Genomic DNA, 16,129 nt, shown 5'->3' with positions numbered 1-16,129 from the left:
TTTTATGTTATCCTGATATTTGCAATTAGAAAAGTTTCCTCAAGTAGCAACTAGGATTCAGCAGGAAAGAGCTGATTGAAAAATTAAAAGCTACCTTTGTGAAAAATGTCCTAGCTCCCAAATTGCTTTGCTTTGCTATTAAGAAAATAATGAGAGTTCCAATTGTTTATTCTTTCTTTTTTTTTCCTCTCTGAAAGTATTGCCAACAATATTATTGAAGCTCTTCAATTACCAGGAGTATAGCTTAAGGGAAGTGAAATTTAGTCAATATTTTTATAATGCTTTTAATGCATTTTTAATTGAAAAGCATATTATTTGGGAAAATGGATAGCAGTGGTTGCTTGCTTTAATGAAAAAAGCTTTAAAAGGCATTTTGCTGCAGATCATTTTATAAGATGAATCTGAGTGACTCTCATTCTGGCATCTTGGGCCACTGATGCATGCCAGGCCGTGTAGGTAGGACCTGAAGTCCCACTGTCCATCCGCTTGGGCTGCTGCCCGCAGTTCTTGTCTCTGTGTCCATGTGTGTGGTGGACAGAATCACCCCCTTTCTGTGGGGGCATCATATCTGTGGGCCGCATTAGTGTAACCCATGACAAGTTTTCTTGCTGACTCTTTCCTAGGAAGGGCAGAGGACAAGCATGCCAGGGATGGGTGAGTGCAAGCGCTTGGTCTGACAGCATCCTCGTCTTCTGCTGTGTTTCTACAGGTGTCACCACTGTGCTCACCATGACCACACTAAGCATCAGCGCAAGAAACTCGTTACCTAAAGTGGCGTACGCGACGGCCATGGACTGGTTCATAGCCGTCTGTTATGCCTTTGTGTTTTCTGCGCTGATTGAATTTGCCACTGTCAACTACTTCACCAAGCGCAGCTGGGCTTGGGATGGCAAGAAGGTGCTGGAGGCCCAGGAAATGAAGGTAAGCCCCATGGCCAAGGCCAGGGTGGAGTGGCAGGGAAGAAACGCTGCACAAGAGAGCTGCACTGGGACCAGGAGTGGGTAGCATGCAGCCCCATAGCACTACAGGAGGCTGGGTGCTACTTACTGGGTCCCCAGTTCAGGTCTTGACTGGAGCGGTTCTTGAGGGATGATGGAGGAGGGCTGGTCATTGTGCTTAGATGGAGAAAAACACACAGATCGAACTGCTCGCTCTTCCCTCTGTCCTTCTGCATCACCATTTGCCAGGGGAAAAGGAAATGAATGCATGTTGTGGTCTTGCTCCACTGGTGATCTCCTTTCTCCACCTCTCTCTATTCCATAAATACCCCACTGTATGTTGCATGCAAGCTGCATGAACACAAATATACCCTGGGATACCACCCTTATACAGTCCCTGCAGCTGATACCGCTCACTGTAGGCCTCCCTCCACATGGACAAGCATGGTACAGCAGTGGGGAGCTCCTAGTGCTCATGTTATTGACCACAGCTGCTGCTTTGTAAGCTTGGGCAAAGAGGGTGGGTGGGAAGTAAGCAATCGGAAACAGCAAGTGGCAGCAAATTAGTGCCTGGCATCACCCACATTTTCCCTTCAGCCTCTCTGGCAGCATCCTTCCTGACAGCCATCACCATTCCTGCTCGATCCCCCTCCCTCCTAACTGACTTAATCTCAGCTGTGCAGAGAAATCGCTTACTGTAGCATGCTGCTTCTTGCTTGTATTTATTGAATCAATTTGAAAATCACATTTGTCCTTGTTCTTGGTTCTGGAGCTTCTATATTTTTCTTCTTTGCATTTTAATGTGTTGTTTATAATTGTGGGGCTCTACCTGGCAGAATTGCAGTAGCTTTTAAGAGGACAACAGTCAGCTGGTATGGAGGTCACAGCAAGAGGATGGAGGCCTTATGGAGAACTACAGCCATCACTGGGTGCTGAATGCCTTTGTCTTGTATTTCTTGGACTCTCTCCATTTGCTTTTGCAGCTGTGGTGTGAGCACCAGACTCATGGCAGAAAGGCTCCAGAGGTGGCCTGCTGGTGGTCTTCCACTTCCATTGTGTACAATAACTGGGTCTCTAGAGATGAGAGGACATTTTTTCGGGGATAAGAGGAACTTTTCTGGGGTCATTGGCATGAACAACGAATCAGAGCAGGTCCTCAAAGCAACTGTGCCCCTTTCAGTGCAAAGTCAGGATTCGCACAGATGTGGGCAATTGTGTGAATTGAGCACAGTCAAAAAAGCAGCAAGGGCTCCAAAGGTTTCGATTCATCATAAAAGTGTCACTCTCTTCAATTTATTTATTGACCTGACACTGCAGAAGTAATCATGCTGAAACAATAGAGTAAAAGTGTTTGCACATATGATAATTAAATAAGAAAACAATGCAGGACCAGAAATGCTTCAGAGGGAGCGCTCTTTGTGAGACTTTGCTGTCAGATAAGAATCAGGGAGGACTCCAAATCTGTAGATGCTTTCTCAAGCCAACCCTGTTCTTTACCTGATCCAAAGTCAGACAGTTTACCTATTCCTGGTCTCTGCAGCTAAGAAGCTCTGAATCTGCCCCATTCTCTCCATCACAATTTTATATGTGCTACAAGTAGTCACATCTGAAAGCACCCCTCAGAGGAGAATTCCCTGACCAGCTGTGGAATTTCAGAGAGCTTGTGAATATGGTGTGTCACTATATTTGCTTTCATCTTTATTCTACTGAATATTTCCAAGCCGCGAATTTGCTACAGAATGAAGGTGCCTTATTGGCTCAGCTCCAGCCTTTAATTAGCTCTTCTTGAAACAATTGACAAGCCAGGTGGTTGAAACCACAAAAGAAGAGGCAAAAGAATAACTATTGGCGTTTTTAAGCATTGGTACGAGGAGTAAAACTGCCAGTGACAAGCCCACACTGAGCGCTGGTCTCTGGAGAGCCTTCCCCCAGCAAAAGAAAGTGTTTTTCATTGATGGGATGGCAAGGATCCTCACTCAGTCCAGTTCTGATTGTTTCTTTCTATGGATGTGAGCAAAATCAATAGGTGACAGCCCTGCTCTCGCCTCAAATGCAGGCACAGCAGCAATGTTTCCCTTCTGATTTAAAATAAATCACTGCCTTGCAAAAGCTGCTGGTTGCTGACAGGTGCTCCAGCATGTCCAGTTTCTCAGGGCTTATCCTATTCCTTCTTTCTCCTCTTCGTCCATTCCAGCAATTTAGAAAGGGAATTATGTGGGGAACAGCAAGTTTTGGGGGGTATCATCTAAATAATAATAGGCTGATCTTGGTGAGTCACTGATCTCTGCATCATAAATGGGGTTTTGGTTCTGGCTGGGAGCTACTCTGCACACTCTGCAGTCCTTCTCTAATGCAAGTCTGACAGCTATCACCATAGATCTCACCAAAATTTTCTTTTAATGCCCACTCTAATATGATTTGACCAAAGCATCTTGAGCCCAAATATTTTCCAAGCTTTTCCTGTCCTCTACTACTGCTTTTTCATTCTAGATGATTTCCTGTTGTTTTTTTGTTTTCTGGTGTGGTGTGGTGGCTTCAACCAACTTAGAGATGCCAGTTGAACTGGAAAGAGTATCTGAATCCAATCTGATTATCTGAAAGAGTATCTGAATACAGAAAACATTTTAGTAGAGATGAATTTTAAGACAACGTCACCAGGAAGAAGGTAGAAAATGATAGTGGTTGGGGAGAAGTGAGAGGCCAAAGAGATTGGTTCCAGTAGTCAGCAAAACTCCCTATCTCCAGCATCCTTAAAGAATCTTGCTAAAAGGACCCACATCAGGACAGAGGGACTGTGTATGAAGCCCTGCTGCACTTCATCCATCTCATCCATGGGGACGGCCGTCTTTGGAGCCAACAAGGTCACTTCTCAGGAAGCTGACATTGGGAATCTGGAGGGGCAGCCCTTAGTGGTGATTTCTCCATTGGAAACTCATGAACGCTGTCATCTCTACCTCATTTTAGAGCATACTTGGAAGACAGTAACCTAAACCCATTTCCACTGGCAATGTCACAGCTGTACATAAAGTCCATTTTAGCTCTGTGTCTGTGCGCAGCTCTGCACTGATGCTTGGTGGAAAGACACAATAAAAACAATTCAATTAGCTTCAATTAGCCACACTCTGACATGTGAGAACAAATAAGGACACACTTCAAATGGAGTGAAGCCAGGCTTTTTGTCCAACTTACCCTTCATTGACTCAAGTTTGCCCCCATCTGAGAATCATTATTTTTTCTCCTTTGTTTCTTTCTACCCATGGCATCTTTATTTCCGTTCCCTCCTTCCAATAGAGACGATCTAGAACAAAAATTCATAGGCCTCCATTTTCAAGCAATTTACAGACTCACAGAGTGATTCAGACACATCTCTTTTTTTTCTTCTTCTTCTTTTTTTTTCTCTCCTGCTTCATTTTGATAAATATGTTTTTGATGGGACTTTTCCCCTTGCTCTGCAGCCCATGTCTCCTTGTCCTACCACATTCACAGTCACCTGTGGCTCCCCATGGTACTGCAAGTGATTCATGTTTTCAGCATCTTCACTAGACTACATGCATCATTCTTCCACACCATTTCACCCTCTTTCTCTCCACACTATCCACGTGGCATATTGGGCTGACCCAACATCTGAGCCTTTGTCTGCAGATCCAGAGATCACAAAGTCATCAGTCAGCCACATATAATCAGAACGAAGGCAAGACTGGGGGGGTGAGTGATGCACCACAAATACTGGGTTCAGTTTTAGGCCTCTCACTACAAGACACTGAGTTGCTGAAATGCATTCAGAGAAGAGCAGTGAAGCTGCGGAAGGGACTGGAAAACAAGTTAGAGAAGTGGCTGAAGGAACTGGCATCGTTTAGTCTGCAGAAAAGGAGGTTGAGAGGAATCCTTGCTGCTTTTTCTAATTAGCTGAAAGAAGGTTGTAGTGACATGAGTATCGATCTCTTTTCTCAGGTGACAAGTGCTAGGATGCAAGGAAGCATCCTCAGGTTGCTCCAGGGGAAGTTTAGATTGCATGTCAGGAAGCATTTCTTAAGGGCGAGGGTGGTTAGACATAAAATAGGCTGCCCAGGATAGTGGTGGAGTCACCATCACTGGATGTATTTAGGAGATGTGTAGATGTGGTGCTTAGGGACACGGCTTAGCTGTGGACTCATAGTGATGGTTAGACTTGATGATTGTAAGGGTCTTTTCCAACATAACAGGGTCACACCAGCAGGTGACAGTATCCTGACTTCAGCACAGACTGCTTGTTAGTGCAGTATCATTGCCACAAGCCCTCGGCTCTTGTCTGTGGACCTATCAGTGTAAAACACCTCATTCCACAGACACAGCCAAAGTTCTGGCACAGTCTGGAGGGCAGTTATGGCTGGCATGAGGAAAGGGAACATCAACTGCAGTTACTGGGCTCTAAATTATAGAGTACAAATATGGCCCAGACTGTAGCTACTTGGAGGCATTAAGGTGACTTCTCTCTGCAATAGCGAGAAGCACATACATTGCATTTCTCCAGTACAATCCATGACCCAGAAGTGATGGTGACTCTCCGTGTCCTATCTGGATGAGATGCTTCCAATGCAAACTTCTAACCAGGGAGCAGCTGCAGAGAGCGACATCTCCAACAGGTCATCAGCAGAACCAGTAATTCCCACAGTACAGGCGCTTAGCCTTTAGTTCCTCAACAGAGGGCCTGGGAGACAAGAATATTTGACAGGAATACCATTGTAATCCAGCATTCATGTTTGTGGAAGAACTTGTCAGACTACAGTATCCAGGGAACATGTTTATCTTTAGACCAGGTTTCACAGCTTTTCCCTCCAGACAGCAGCTCAGAAAGAGTTGGTCTCCCAGAGCCCAAACTGGGCCACACAATCAGGAATAGCTTTTCAGCATAGATGTTTTAACTAGGACGAGTTTTCAAATGCAAATGTGGGGTTTCCTCCTGTTTTTCTATTCTTTTTCTGTTCCAGTCTGACATGGAACTCCTTGCAGATAAGTACGCAGGGGGAAAGCAAAGGGCTACTTTGCAGCTGATAAGCACATTTTGCTTTGTTTAATTATCAGAATCTTGCCTGAAACGCTTATTTACAAAATGCAGTCTAGTGACTTTAGGCTGAATCATTCCTTCTGATATCTCAGGAACCTGTTTTCTCACCTGTGCCTTGATGGAAAGCTGGTGCCCTGCAGGTTTAGCAAAGGCTCCCAGCTCCATCCAGGGCAGAAGATACCTGTGAACAACTGGAAAAAGTCGCTCTAAAAGTTCTGGGGCAGAAAAGCTAGCCAGGCTGAGAATGTCGTGTCACTTACAGACATCTTATTCATGTAACGTGTCTGATCCGTACTCAAATAATCACAGTGCACTTCAAATTACATTCTGCAAACAAGTGTTTTTCATTTCATTACCGATTATTAATTATTGTATTACCCCCAGTAGCTACGTTAATAACTAATCGTACTAAAACATATTTGAATGTTTTAGAAAGTAGAGCATCTTTTGTTCTTTATTTGCTCCTTGTCAGCTCTTTAGCAGGACAAGTTCACCTTCTGTACAAAGGGTAAAGGCTGATGTGGTTCCAACAATTGCAGAAATCAGTCACTCAATCATTAAGGATCATAACAACCTCTTCCACATTATCCATAAAGGAGTATGAATACGGTCTGATCAGTGGTTTAGTCTGATCTGGACTCTGAAGACCTCATTCTAACAGCAGGTTAATTTCTGTAATTGCTGTAATTACTGTGAGGCTGCAGTCTGAGCTGCAGTGTTATTAGAGAGGGATTTAAAGATTGCACAGAAGTCTGCTTTTCCTAAGGTAACCAGAAATATTCCTGGTGGTTGTGGATTCATTTACAACAGAAGTGCAGCCTGAAAGCTAAAACCCTTGGAGCATCTCTACTGGACAGATGGTCAATCTGTCCTCTCCAGTTCCCAGTGCTACCCAGAGGTACTGCCTGCTACCAGTTCCCAAGCTGGGAGGCTGAGACAAACACGTCCTGCTGGCTGTTTGCTCTACCCTTCTCCTGGCTGTCACTTTGCACATGGTTCCCATGTGCATACATGCAAGACCATACCAAGAACTTCTGGAGAGTGGCTGGACAGACCTAATCTTGTGTTCCGGTTGTTTTTGAATAGAAGATGAGATCCAGAGTCACACTTTGTTCTGAGTTTAGATCTTAGATTCCCACTGTGAGTCATTGCTGTGTCTAGCTCTGACTTTGGGTGTCATTACAGTGGACACCACATGAAAGCACAGATGTGCTGGGATGTGTAGGATGTCTGATGTCTGCATGTGAACAGATTTCATTCAGTGGGCTTTTCCCAATAGATTTTAATTGCTTTATACATGATAGCCTATAACGCAAGTCCCTGACTGCAACAGAAAGATCTTCAGAGAAGGGGAAACATCCATCATGACTTTCTAGCTCTTATCTTCCTGTCCACTCATCTTCATTAACACTGGAACTGTCTGCCTTAAATATTCTCCTTCATCGTTCAGCACACCACATCAAACACATAAGTGCATCCTTTCCGTTTCTTACAGAAGCTTTCCACCCTTCAGCATAGACAGCATTGATGTCCCTGCAGCCCGTGGCAGGGCTGTACTTATCTGCCTTGATTTGCAGCAACCCTTAGATATGAAGGCAAGATGAAAGGTTTCCTTCCACTCCTATAGTATCTCAAATCCTCAAATGCAGGGCTATGGCAAGTGCTTTCTGTTGGTTCTATATTATACCTGGGAGGCCATGCAATACCCTAAAGAATCCCAGAGGCATTTTGGACATCATGATGTCCCTGTAAAATATTCAGGCCACCAAGGCAGTGTAAGATATGGCCTTTTAGTATCGTGGTTCAAAAACACTGCAGTGCAGTCAGACACATTGTTAAGGCCACTGGCTTTCTGCTCAAACAAAACAAAACAAAGCAAAAAACATAATTGTCAATGGGTTTTTCTTCCTTTCACCTGATTCAGGAAACAGACTGTCAAAGCAGAAATCAAGTTATTCTCCTAGGATGACCACGCTGGTTCTCATTCCTTTCTAAAGAGTGCATTCCTGATTCATCTCTCCATGGCTGAACCTTACATGCAACAGAAAACAGAACCCAACTGAGGTAGAAATCAAGGAGTTTGTATAGTTTGAGCTTGCTTTCACTTCTGCTGACCTGCCAATATGTAACATAGACTTGGCAGCACTCAGCCAACCAAAGGGTCACCCATCTTGGGCAGCTCTTGCTGAAGTGCAGCTGTACACAACTTTTTGTATCACAGCCCTGATCTAAGGGGCTGCAAAGAGGCTGCAAACACAGGTGTGTGGCTACTGTTATAGGACCAGATCTAGCACCTAGCTGCTAGGCCAGGACCTTTTTGCACTTCATGCTTCATGCCAGGCTTACACAGAACAGCTGATGTAATTGAAGATGTGTTCCAGCACATCCCTCTGCTCCAGCAGCCCTCATGTGGCAGATGTCACAAGTTCTGCTCACCTTCTCACCACATTCTCCTTTCCCTCCACAATGCTGCCTTCTCAATCTCTTGCTCCGTGCATCCTTTCCCACCTTCTCACCCAGTCAAGCAGGTGAACTCAGAGGACAAAATGTTCTCTGTGCAATTCTACAGTCGCCTCATCTCTGTTATATTTTTTCTTCCACCTTCCCTAGAAAAAAGAACCGGTGGCACTAGCGAAGAAAACCAACAACACCTACAACATAGTTGGCACCACATATGCCCTCAACATTGCCAAGGACCCTGGCCTGCCCACCATCTCCAAGAGTGCTGCTGCCACTGCTACTGCCACCAACGTACCCCCCAAGATGCCCCGCTTAGAGGAGAAGCTCCCAGAGAGTAAGAAGACGTACAACAGCGTCAGCAAGGTAGACAAGATGTCCCGCATCGTCTTTCCAGTCCTCTTTGCCATTTTCAACTTAGTCTACTGGGCTACCTACGTAAACCGGGAGTCAGCTATCAAAGGAATGATCCCCAAACAATAAAACCGATCACACAAACCTTCCATCAGTGAGCACCATCCAGGCAGGAATTCTCCAGGGCTTTCTTCTTTTCCTGTTTTGTTCAATTATTATTGTTCATTTGAAATTAATACTATTATTACTGTTAGACCGTTCTTTTATAATGTAAACAAAACTGTGATTTTAATTTAATCCTGCATATGTCTATTTTTGTTTTACTTTGATGATAAAAGGAAAGGAAAAGGATCATAACAAGTTGTGCCTCTGACATCATGAGTCTGATGTCCCCCATCCGTCCAAGTCACCCCGTACTTCCATCTCTCCCACTTCCTGCCATCTGCATGATCTGCACAACACTGCCATCCCATGCTCCACTCCACTGGGGGCTGCTACTACTGCCTCCCTTCTCCTCTTCTGTGATGGACTGCCCTAGCGTGGTGGATTCTCCTGGTGGCTTGGACTCAAGGACATGGAGGCCTCCAGAGTCTGACTGCTGGGCTGCTTTTCAGTGCCCAGGGGGTCAGCAGAACCATGGCAAGGGTAGAACAGGGTGACAACATCTTGTAGGTATCTACAGGACTCCCTCTTCTCTGTCCCTACCAAACCCAGCTGCTGGTTTCCTCCATGTCTCTTCCCAGATGAGAACAGGTGAAAAAGGTCCTGTCCATCGGACATCCTGTATTCTTGGGGCAATTCATGTTAGAGGATGAGATGTTTTCTGCCAGAGAAATAATTTTTCTCAGGGTCAGTCAGCAACTGAAGTCAAGTCTAATGCCCTGGAGAAGATACAGTAGCTTTGAGGCCACATGCATTCAGCCCCAGGACTGGAAGCCATAGAGATCATGTTCAGATGGGTGATTTATCACTTTCTCGCTGTCCACTTCCCCTTCTTGGCATTTCCTGTGCTTCCCATTCATCTTCCTTTGGTTATTCAGCCATCCCCAGCAATATCTCACCATTTGAAGAGGGATTTAGGCATAGAAGCCCATGCCTATCAGGAGAGTCTCATCAACTAAGAGGAGCACAGTTGTGGCATGTCCCATGGTACATTCTTCTCTGATGCACTAGAGCAGCAGCGGTGCTGATTCAGGCCCTTTCCTTCTCTGGTGCACCGAGTCACCTTGCCATCTGTGGGAGCTGAGGCCGCAGTTGATCCCCAAAAACCTACCTGTCCACCATGAATGCAGATGAGCATCCTCACTACCCAGGGAGAACAGCAGAAGGGGACCCTTAAAACATCAGGGTGATATTGCTGTCCCAGAGAGACGTGTGAGTCAGGTGCAACCCCACAAAACCACTGAGATGAGACCCAGCTCTAACACCTGCAAACTCTTCCAAGAAAAGCCCTCTAGTACTTTCTGCTGCCCTTCTGACCACCCCCTCAACCTGCCCCCAGCACATTTTGGGTCCATGCAGTCTGCCCAGGGACTCGGAACCCCCAGGTTGCTGTCTTCAGCATTGCTTTGAGCCACTGCACCTATCTCAGTTCTCCATCTGGTGCATGAACAGGGCTCACCCCACCTGGAATATCCATGGAGACAGTGCAGGGCAGAGCAGGATTTTTCGTCCTATGATGTGTGTGGCATTGGTGGTGTCCTGCTTGTCCCTTACCTCTCTTGCTGGCTCAACAGCAGTGCACAAGGAGAAGAACTCAGAGTCATTTGGCTCAGCTCCTGGCATGGCACATCCATGAGCACATCTCCACCAGCAGATAGCATGGGGTGAGAGACAACACATTCCCAAAGCAGATGCTGAGCAAACCGTCTCTATCCCCAGCATCCGCACCCCAAGATGCCCATGACATTTCTACAGTGCCTTTCATTCCCAAGGGCTGTGAGGAGGGAAAAGCATCAGGTTGGAGGAATGGAGGGAGGGTGCACCATCCCCAGCTCTTATACTGGACAGGGGGCACAGCCACGCTGCTTTCAAGCCACCTGGGCACTGCCCCACACCCACTGCTCCCCCAGGACCCTCCTGCTCTCCCCTTGTCAGCACCATCCCCTCCAGCAGCGAGTGCCACTGCTGCTGCCCTCTGTCTCCTGGCCTCCCCGGCAGTCACTGCTGCACTAACTGCTGTGAGGCTTTTTGGTCTGTACTTGGATGTCATTTTCTTAAATAAGCTAGATGAAGTGTATCTCATAAAACATTCATGTCACTATAATACTCAGGCCTAAGTGAATTGAAATAGAAACCCTATAAAAAGCAAAACAAACACAATAAAATGGTAACAAAGAGTATATTGTGTTTACTAATGGAATTATGTCAAAGGCAAAGCCTAAATATGGGATCCAGTGACTTGAGTCTCCTCCTTAGTCCCCTCTGCTCACCCAGGAATCCCCTCTGCCTGAGGGTGATCCTGCTTGGCTCATCGCACCATCAGGTGCACTTCTCCACTTCTTCTCCCCTCCAGCTGCCTGAGGCTTTCATTCCTCCCCAGGATGCTGCCTTCTAGTGCCCTCCAGTGCCACCCACCTGCTGGCCTGCCTTCACTCTCCTGACTCTGAAAACCTTGCTCTCTGCTGGGTAAAAGCTCCCCCACTGGATCAGTGTGAACGCGCCTTGAAAGCCAAATCTGTTCCCACCAAAGCCTGGCACTGGTGCCGAGTCTTCCTGCCAACTGGAAGCAGAAGTACCGGCATCCTTTGGTTAAAGACAACAAACCAAACAGGATTTGTAGTTTGGCTTCCAAGCAGGGAAGCATTTCAGGAAGATAGTTATAAATAAGTGGTTTAGCATCTCCTGCCAGCAGACATCACAGAGAAGATAATGTTCTTTTTTTAAAATCTGTCAGAGGCTCAAATTGGGATGTTTCCCTCCCAGCTAACACGAGGCTGCTGATGGGCCCTTCTTCTACAGAGCCAGCCCAGCACCAGCTACTGGGGTTGGATCCTTGTTGTGGCAGTAACTAAGGGCTCTGCTTTCATAACTGGGGCTGTGCAGGAATGGACCTGCGTACAGCCACCAATAGTTTGCTCCACAGAAAGCCAGTTGTGCACAGTGGGCTCTGCGTGTCACTTCAGTGCTCCAATATTTCCTTTTTGCAAGACACAAAGCCCTCTGACTTCAGGAGAGTCTCCCGGGAAGGAAAGAGAAGTCCGTACAAGTGGCCCAAATGATCTGTTATTCTGCACCCCTGCTCTGCAGCCTTAGGCAGTGCAGTTCCAACCTGCAGCTACATTGCTCCTGAAAATGGCAGGTGGATGTCTTGGTGTTGACACTTTGCCTCTTCCCTGCTCTGAAACCACACGCAGGCACAATCAATGTGGTTTTGGGGCGCTCTGTGCTGAGGGAGGCAGGGGCTGGCTGGGCTGAGGCCATCCAGACAGGCAGGAGAGGCAGCGCATGCTGTTTGTGGTGCAGGATGGAAGGGAGAAGTGGTCACTGGGTGCCACCTGCTATAAAGGGCTGATAGAGATACCCCCCATACGACTGCTTTGAAAATGCTTCTTGAACAGCACTGAGCAGGACTGTGACCTCTGAGGCAATGCTCCTCCATGCACCAACTCAATGTGAGCAAAGTCAGTTCCATCACTGCCTAAGTTGTACAGAAAGTGTTGAGGCCAACACAGTTCATCTCCTGACCTCCACCAGCTTGGTGGCACTGGTGAGGACCCAGTTCATTCATTGCAGGACCTTGCCAGTATAAGCAGATCCCATGCTTGCTGTTCCCAAACGCAAACCATGTAACCCCTTTGTGCATGCCAGGTGCTTGGGACAGTGGGCAGCCAATATGGAGCCATAGGAAACGTCCATCGCAGCAGGCCAACCCTTGCTGCAGTCCTCTTTCTGAACCCACCCAATCAAGTATCTACACGGGCTTTGCAGCCCTGAGGGAAACATTTCCCTGCCTCCTTGGTGGTGGGGAGGGCTCAGCCAGGGGGAGAGGCATATTTATGGAAATGTAAATGCTCTATTAATGCTGATGTAGGGGAAATAACATTGAACAGTTCACTAAGCTTCTCTCTGTATCAAGCTAAACTACCCCAAAGGCATTTCTGGCGGGATGCCACAGCACAGATGGGATTGATGGCTTCAAGGTATAAATATTTACTGTTTGACCTTGTTGTTGTTCAGTCAGCCAAGGTTTTTTGTTACATATATATACGTGTGCGTGTGTGCGTATAGTTATGCTCCCAAACTCTTTATATCCAAAAGCCACACTTCTTTCTCTTTGGGAGGGAAATCTGCCACCTTAAATTGTTTTACTTTATCCTCATTCTCTTTGCTAAATCTTCTGTAAAGAGATTCGTCTGTCTCTGCAGATCTTCTGATGGCTTCAGGAGGCAGAGGGAGTGAGGGGAGCAAGGCAGGAGAGTCTGCACACCCAGCCCTTAATGGAGACATGCTAACTGAGCCCAAGGTCAAAGCTGGCAGCATTGCTCAGCACCTTTTGGTAAAACTATGTGCTGCATGTCACAGTTAGTCCAACACAGCCTTTTTATTCCTGCCCCTGACGCTGGGGTGCACTCAGCATGGCATTTTCAGCAGATGAATGCCACAAACCGTTAGCTCTCCCACAACAGCACAACCTGGGTGTGTGCAGCTGAGGTGCTGCAGCAAAGGGCTGCAGACTGAGCCTGCTTTGGGAAGGAGCACAACGCCTGGCTGGATCCATTTTTGACACATCCATGGCCAAAGGATGCTGCAGGTAAGAGCAGCACTTGAGCTTTTAAGATCCCATCTGCCTAGAGAGGGAAGCCTTGCCCTCAGTTGGCCATGTGAGCCAGGATACTCTCAATGTCTTTGAAGGCTCTTTGCTCTTCACTGCTGCCTGAAGGTCCTGTCAGCTTGCTAAGCCCATTGTCTCAGTTACACTGCTGGCAGCACCATTTCCTCTGAAATGTCTGTCACTTTCTCCCATCTTTGCAGTGAACCAGCAAACATAAAGGCAGTCATATATGGATTAACTTGATTTTGCAACCACAAAAGTAGTAAGAGTAGAGTTGGGAAACCTGAGCCATTACCAGGTTGCCTTTGCCAGGCTGTCTTTGGAGTGGAAAAGCTCCTTTGGCACAAGGCAGATTCTGAGCCCAACAAATCTGCCACAAGTACCCCCACATCAGCTAGAAGTTCAGCCAGAGCTCTGGACACCCACAGGTCAATGTCATCTCTGAAGGTGAGATACCTGCTCTGCTGCTTATTAGCTGAAGCCTTGGTGTCCCACTGCTAGGAACATTGCATTAGCATCACACTAGGGCAGCCCATTGAAAGAAAGAGCACATGGCAACAAAATGCCAGAGGGTATGCTCATTTTCACTGCCTCAGGTCGAACCCATGCTCCCGCTATGTCTTCTGTTTTGTTTTCCATCTTGTTAGACTCTTTTTTCTTCCACTATGAGAAAGAATCTAGCTGGCAGCAGATTAATGCATGACAATCCTGTTATTACAGCTGTAAATAATTAACAACTAGGGGAAAAAAACAACACAAAACCACACAAACATTTGAAGATCTTTTGTTGACTTTCTTTTCTCTCTATTTACTATCTGGTAGCCACTTTCTTAAGGGATTTCTCATGGAAACTGTGACTTTGCTCTTTCACTCTGTTCTCCCTTTCTTTCTCTCTTTCCGAGGTTTGTGTTTCAAATGCTTTTTTGGTGCAATGTTCAATGCCTGTTTGTATTTTTGAACTGTATTTTTCAACCTTTGCTGGAAAAAAAAAACAAGAAACGAAATAATATTGCCCATTCTAACCAGCAGGATTTTGAGTCCTGCGATTTTTTTCAGCTTTTAGCTTTTTCAGCAAGTTAAAGCAGCAGAAAAAGTCTCCAAAATTACAGTGAAGTTCTGAAGAGAGATTAGAAAACGTCAGAAACAAGAGGTGTGTGAATGACGTCAGCAGGCTGAGTGGATGAAGAGGACTCTTCTGACCACCTACTGACTTCCTGACCTAAGAGTAAGGCAGGACTAGACCTTTTCACTGAATGAATTCACTCCGCTTTTCCACTCTCCCCACTCTCTTGAACTCTGATCAACAAATAAAACTTCATATTTTAAAAAAAAGAAGCACACCTCTGCACTGTTGTTTCTTTTCTTTTTGTTTGGTTGGTTGTATTTTTTCCCCTAAGGTCTGATTCTCAAAACCAAAGAGAGAAAGTCCTCCGGGCTTCAGGCAGCTGGAGAGTTCATCCCTGTGATAGCAGTCAGGTTACCCGAGGAAAAGAAACACAGGTATTCTAGGGGAAAGAGCTTGAAAATACACTATGGTTGCCACTGTACCATATTTAAAATGCTTTTATTTTCAGCGGCAGGGAAGCAGAGAGCACAATATACATTCAAGGCTGGAGAGTTTGGGGTCCAACCCGAGGCAGAACAGTGGTGGTGTGATAAATGGGCAGGGAGGAGACCTGGAGGTGTACTCCTTGCCTGTAGTGTTAGCTATCGATAGACCTTGGTTTTCTAGCAAAGCGCTTTGGTATTTCTCTATGTACAACATGAGTTGTGCTTTTCACTGCTCAAGGGGCAACCAGAAGAGTCCCTGGCCAAGATGCTGGTTTATGCTGCATACCGTGTACACTTCTTCAGCTGAACGATACTGTAAAGTGACCCTGATGGGCAGAAGGACACGGAAGGCTCTTAGCTCAAATGTCTTAGGCCATGTGGCAGACTGAACACATGATAAGGAAAGTGGTAGGCAGTTCAAGCCATGCTACTATGCTGCTCAGCTGTCAATGACATCCAGCATCACTTTGGTCACTCATGCAGCTTCCAGGTGTGATTTAAGATTTACTGTAGACCAGATACCTTTGCAACAGTGGGTTTTGATTGCGGCTGCTCTGGTTCTAGAGAATTAATAGCAGCTAGCTGACCATACCACGACACTCAGACAGTGGTGGCATGTCTAGATGACTGTGCTGTCTGCTGACAAGGAAGTGCAAGGTGTAGGGAATTCATTTGGAATTCCGATCCCAGTTTGAGTAGGAAATTATTCCAGTGTCATCATTAGTTTTCTGCACCTGAAGGAGTGAAACACTCTCCCCTTCCCCTGAGCACCATCTGGAAGCTGCACCAGGGACTTGCTGGCGGGACAGTATATCCGAACATATTGCAACCTTGAATAGGAAAGTTGCACATTTGAATTTGCTGCTTTCAGCTGAATCCTCCTTCTTGCTCAGACTCAGAGGACAGAAGAGGCTCAGGAGCGGCGCGCTCGCAGCTGCTGTGGCAGATGGATGGTTACCACAGGTCTTAGCAGTAAAGGCTGCATATTTATGTCTTCCCAAGGAAGAAGCA

General features: G+C 46.3%; 1 protein-coding gene across 2 annotated transcripts in view; it reads left to right on the top strand.

Annotated features, from left to right (window-relative positions):
* Nucleotides 1-14,890, top strand: part of LOC140250996 (gamma-aminobutyric acid receptor subunit alpha-3-like) — a 76,846-nt gene extending 61,956 nt beyond the window's left edge. For both annotated transcript variants that reach the window (XM_072334177.1, XM_072334176.1), the window contains exons 9-10: nucleotides 710-921; nucleotides 8,593-14,890. In XM_072334177.1, coding sequence (XP_072190278.1) covers nucleotides 710-921; nucleotides 8,593-8,922 — 542 coding nt within the window. In that variant the 3' untranslated portion in view covers nucleotides 8,923-14,890. The remainder of the gene's footprint in view (nucleotides 1-709; nucleotides 922-8,592) is intronic.
* Nucleotides 14,891-16,129: the final 1,239 nt, after the last annotated feature.

Source organism: Excalfactoria chinensis, chromosome 4, assembly GCF_039878825.1.
Source record: "Excalfactoria chinensis isolate bCotChi1 chromosome 4, bCotChi1.hap2, whole genome shotgun sequence".
Classification (NCBI taxonomy): domain Eukaryota; kingdom Metazoa; phylum Chordata; class Aves; order Galliformes; family Phasianidae; genus Excalfactoria; species Excalfactoria chinensis.
This window is presented reverse-complemented; position numbering and strand designations above follow the sequence as displayed.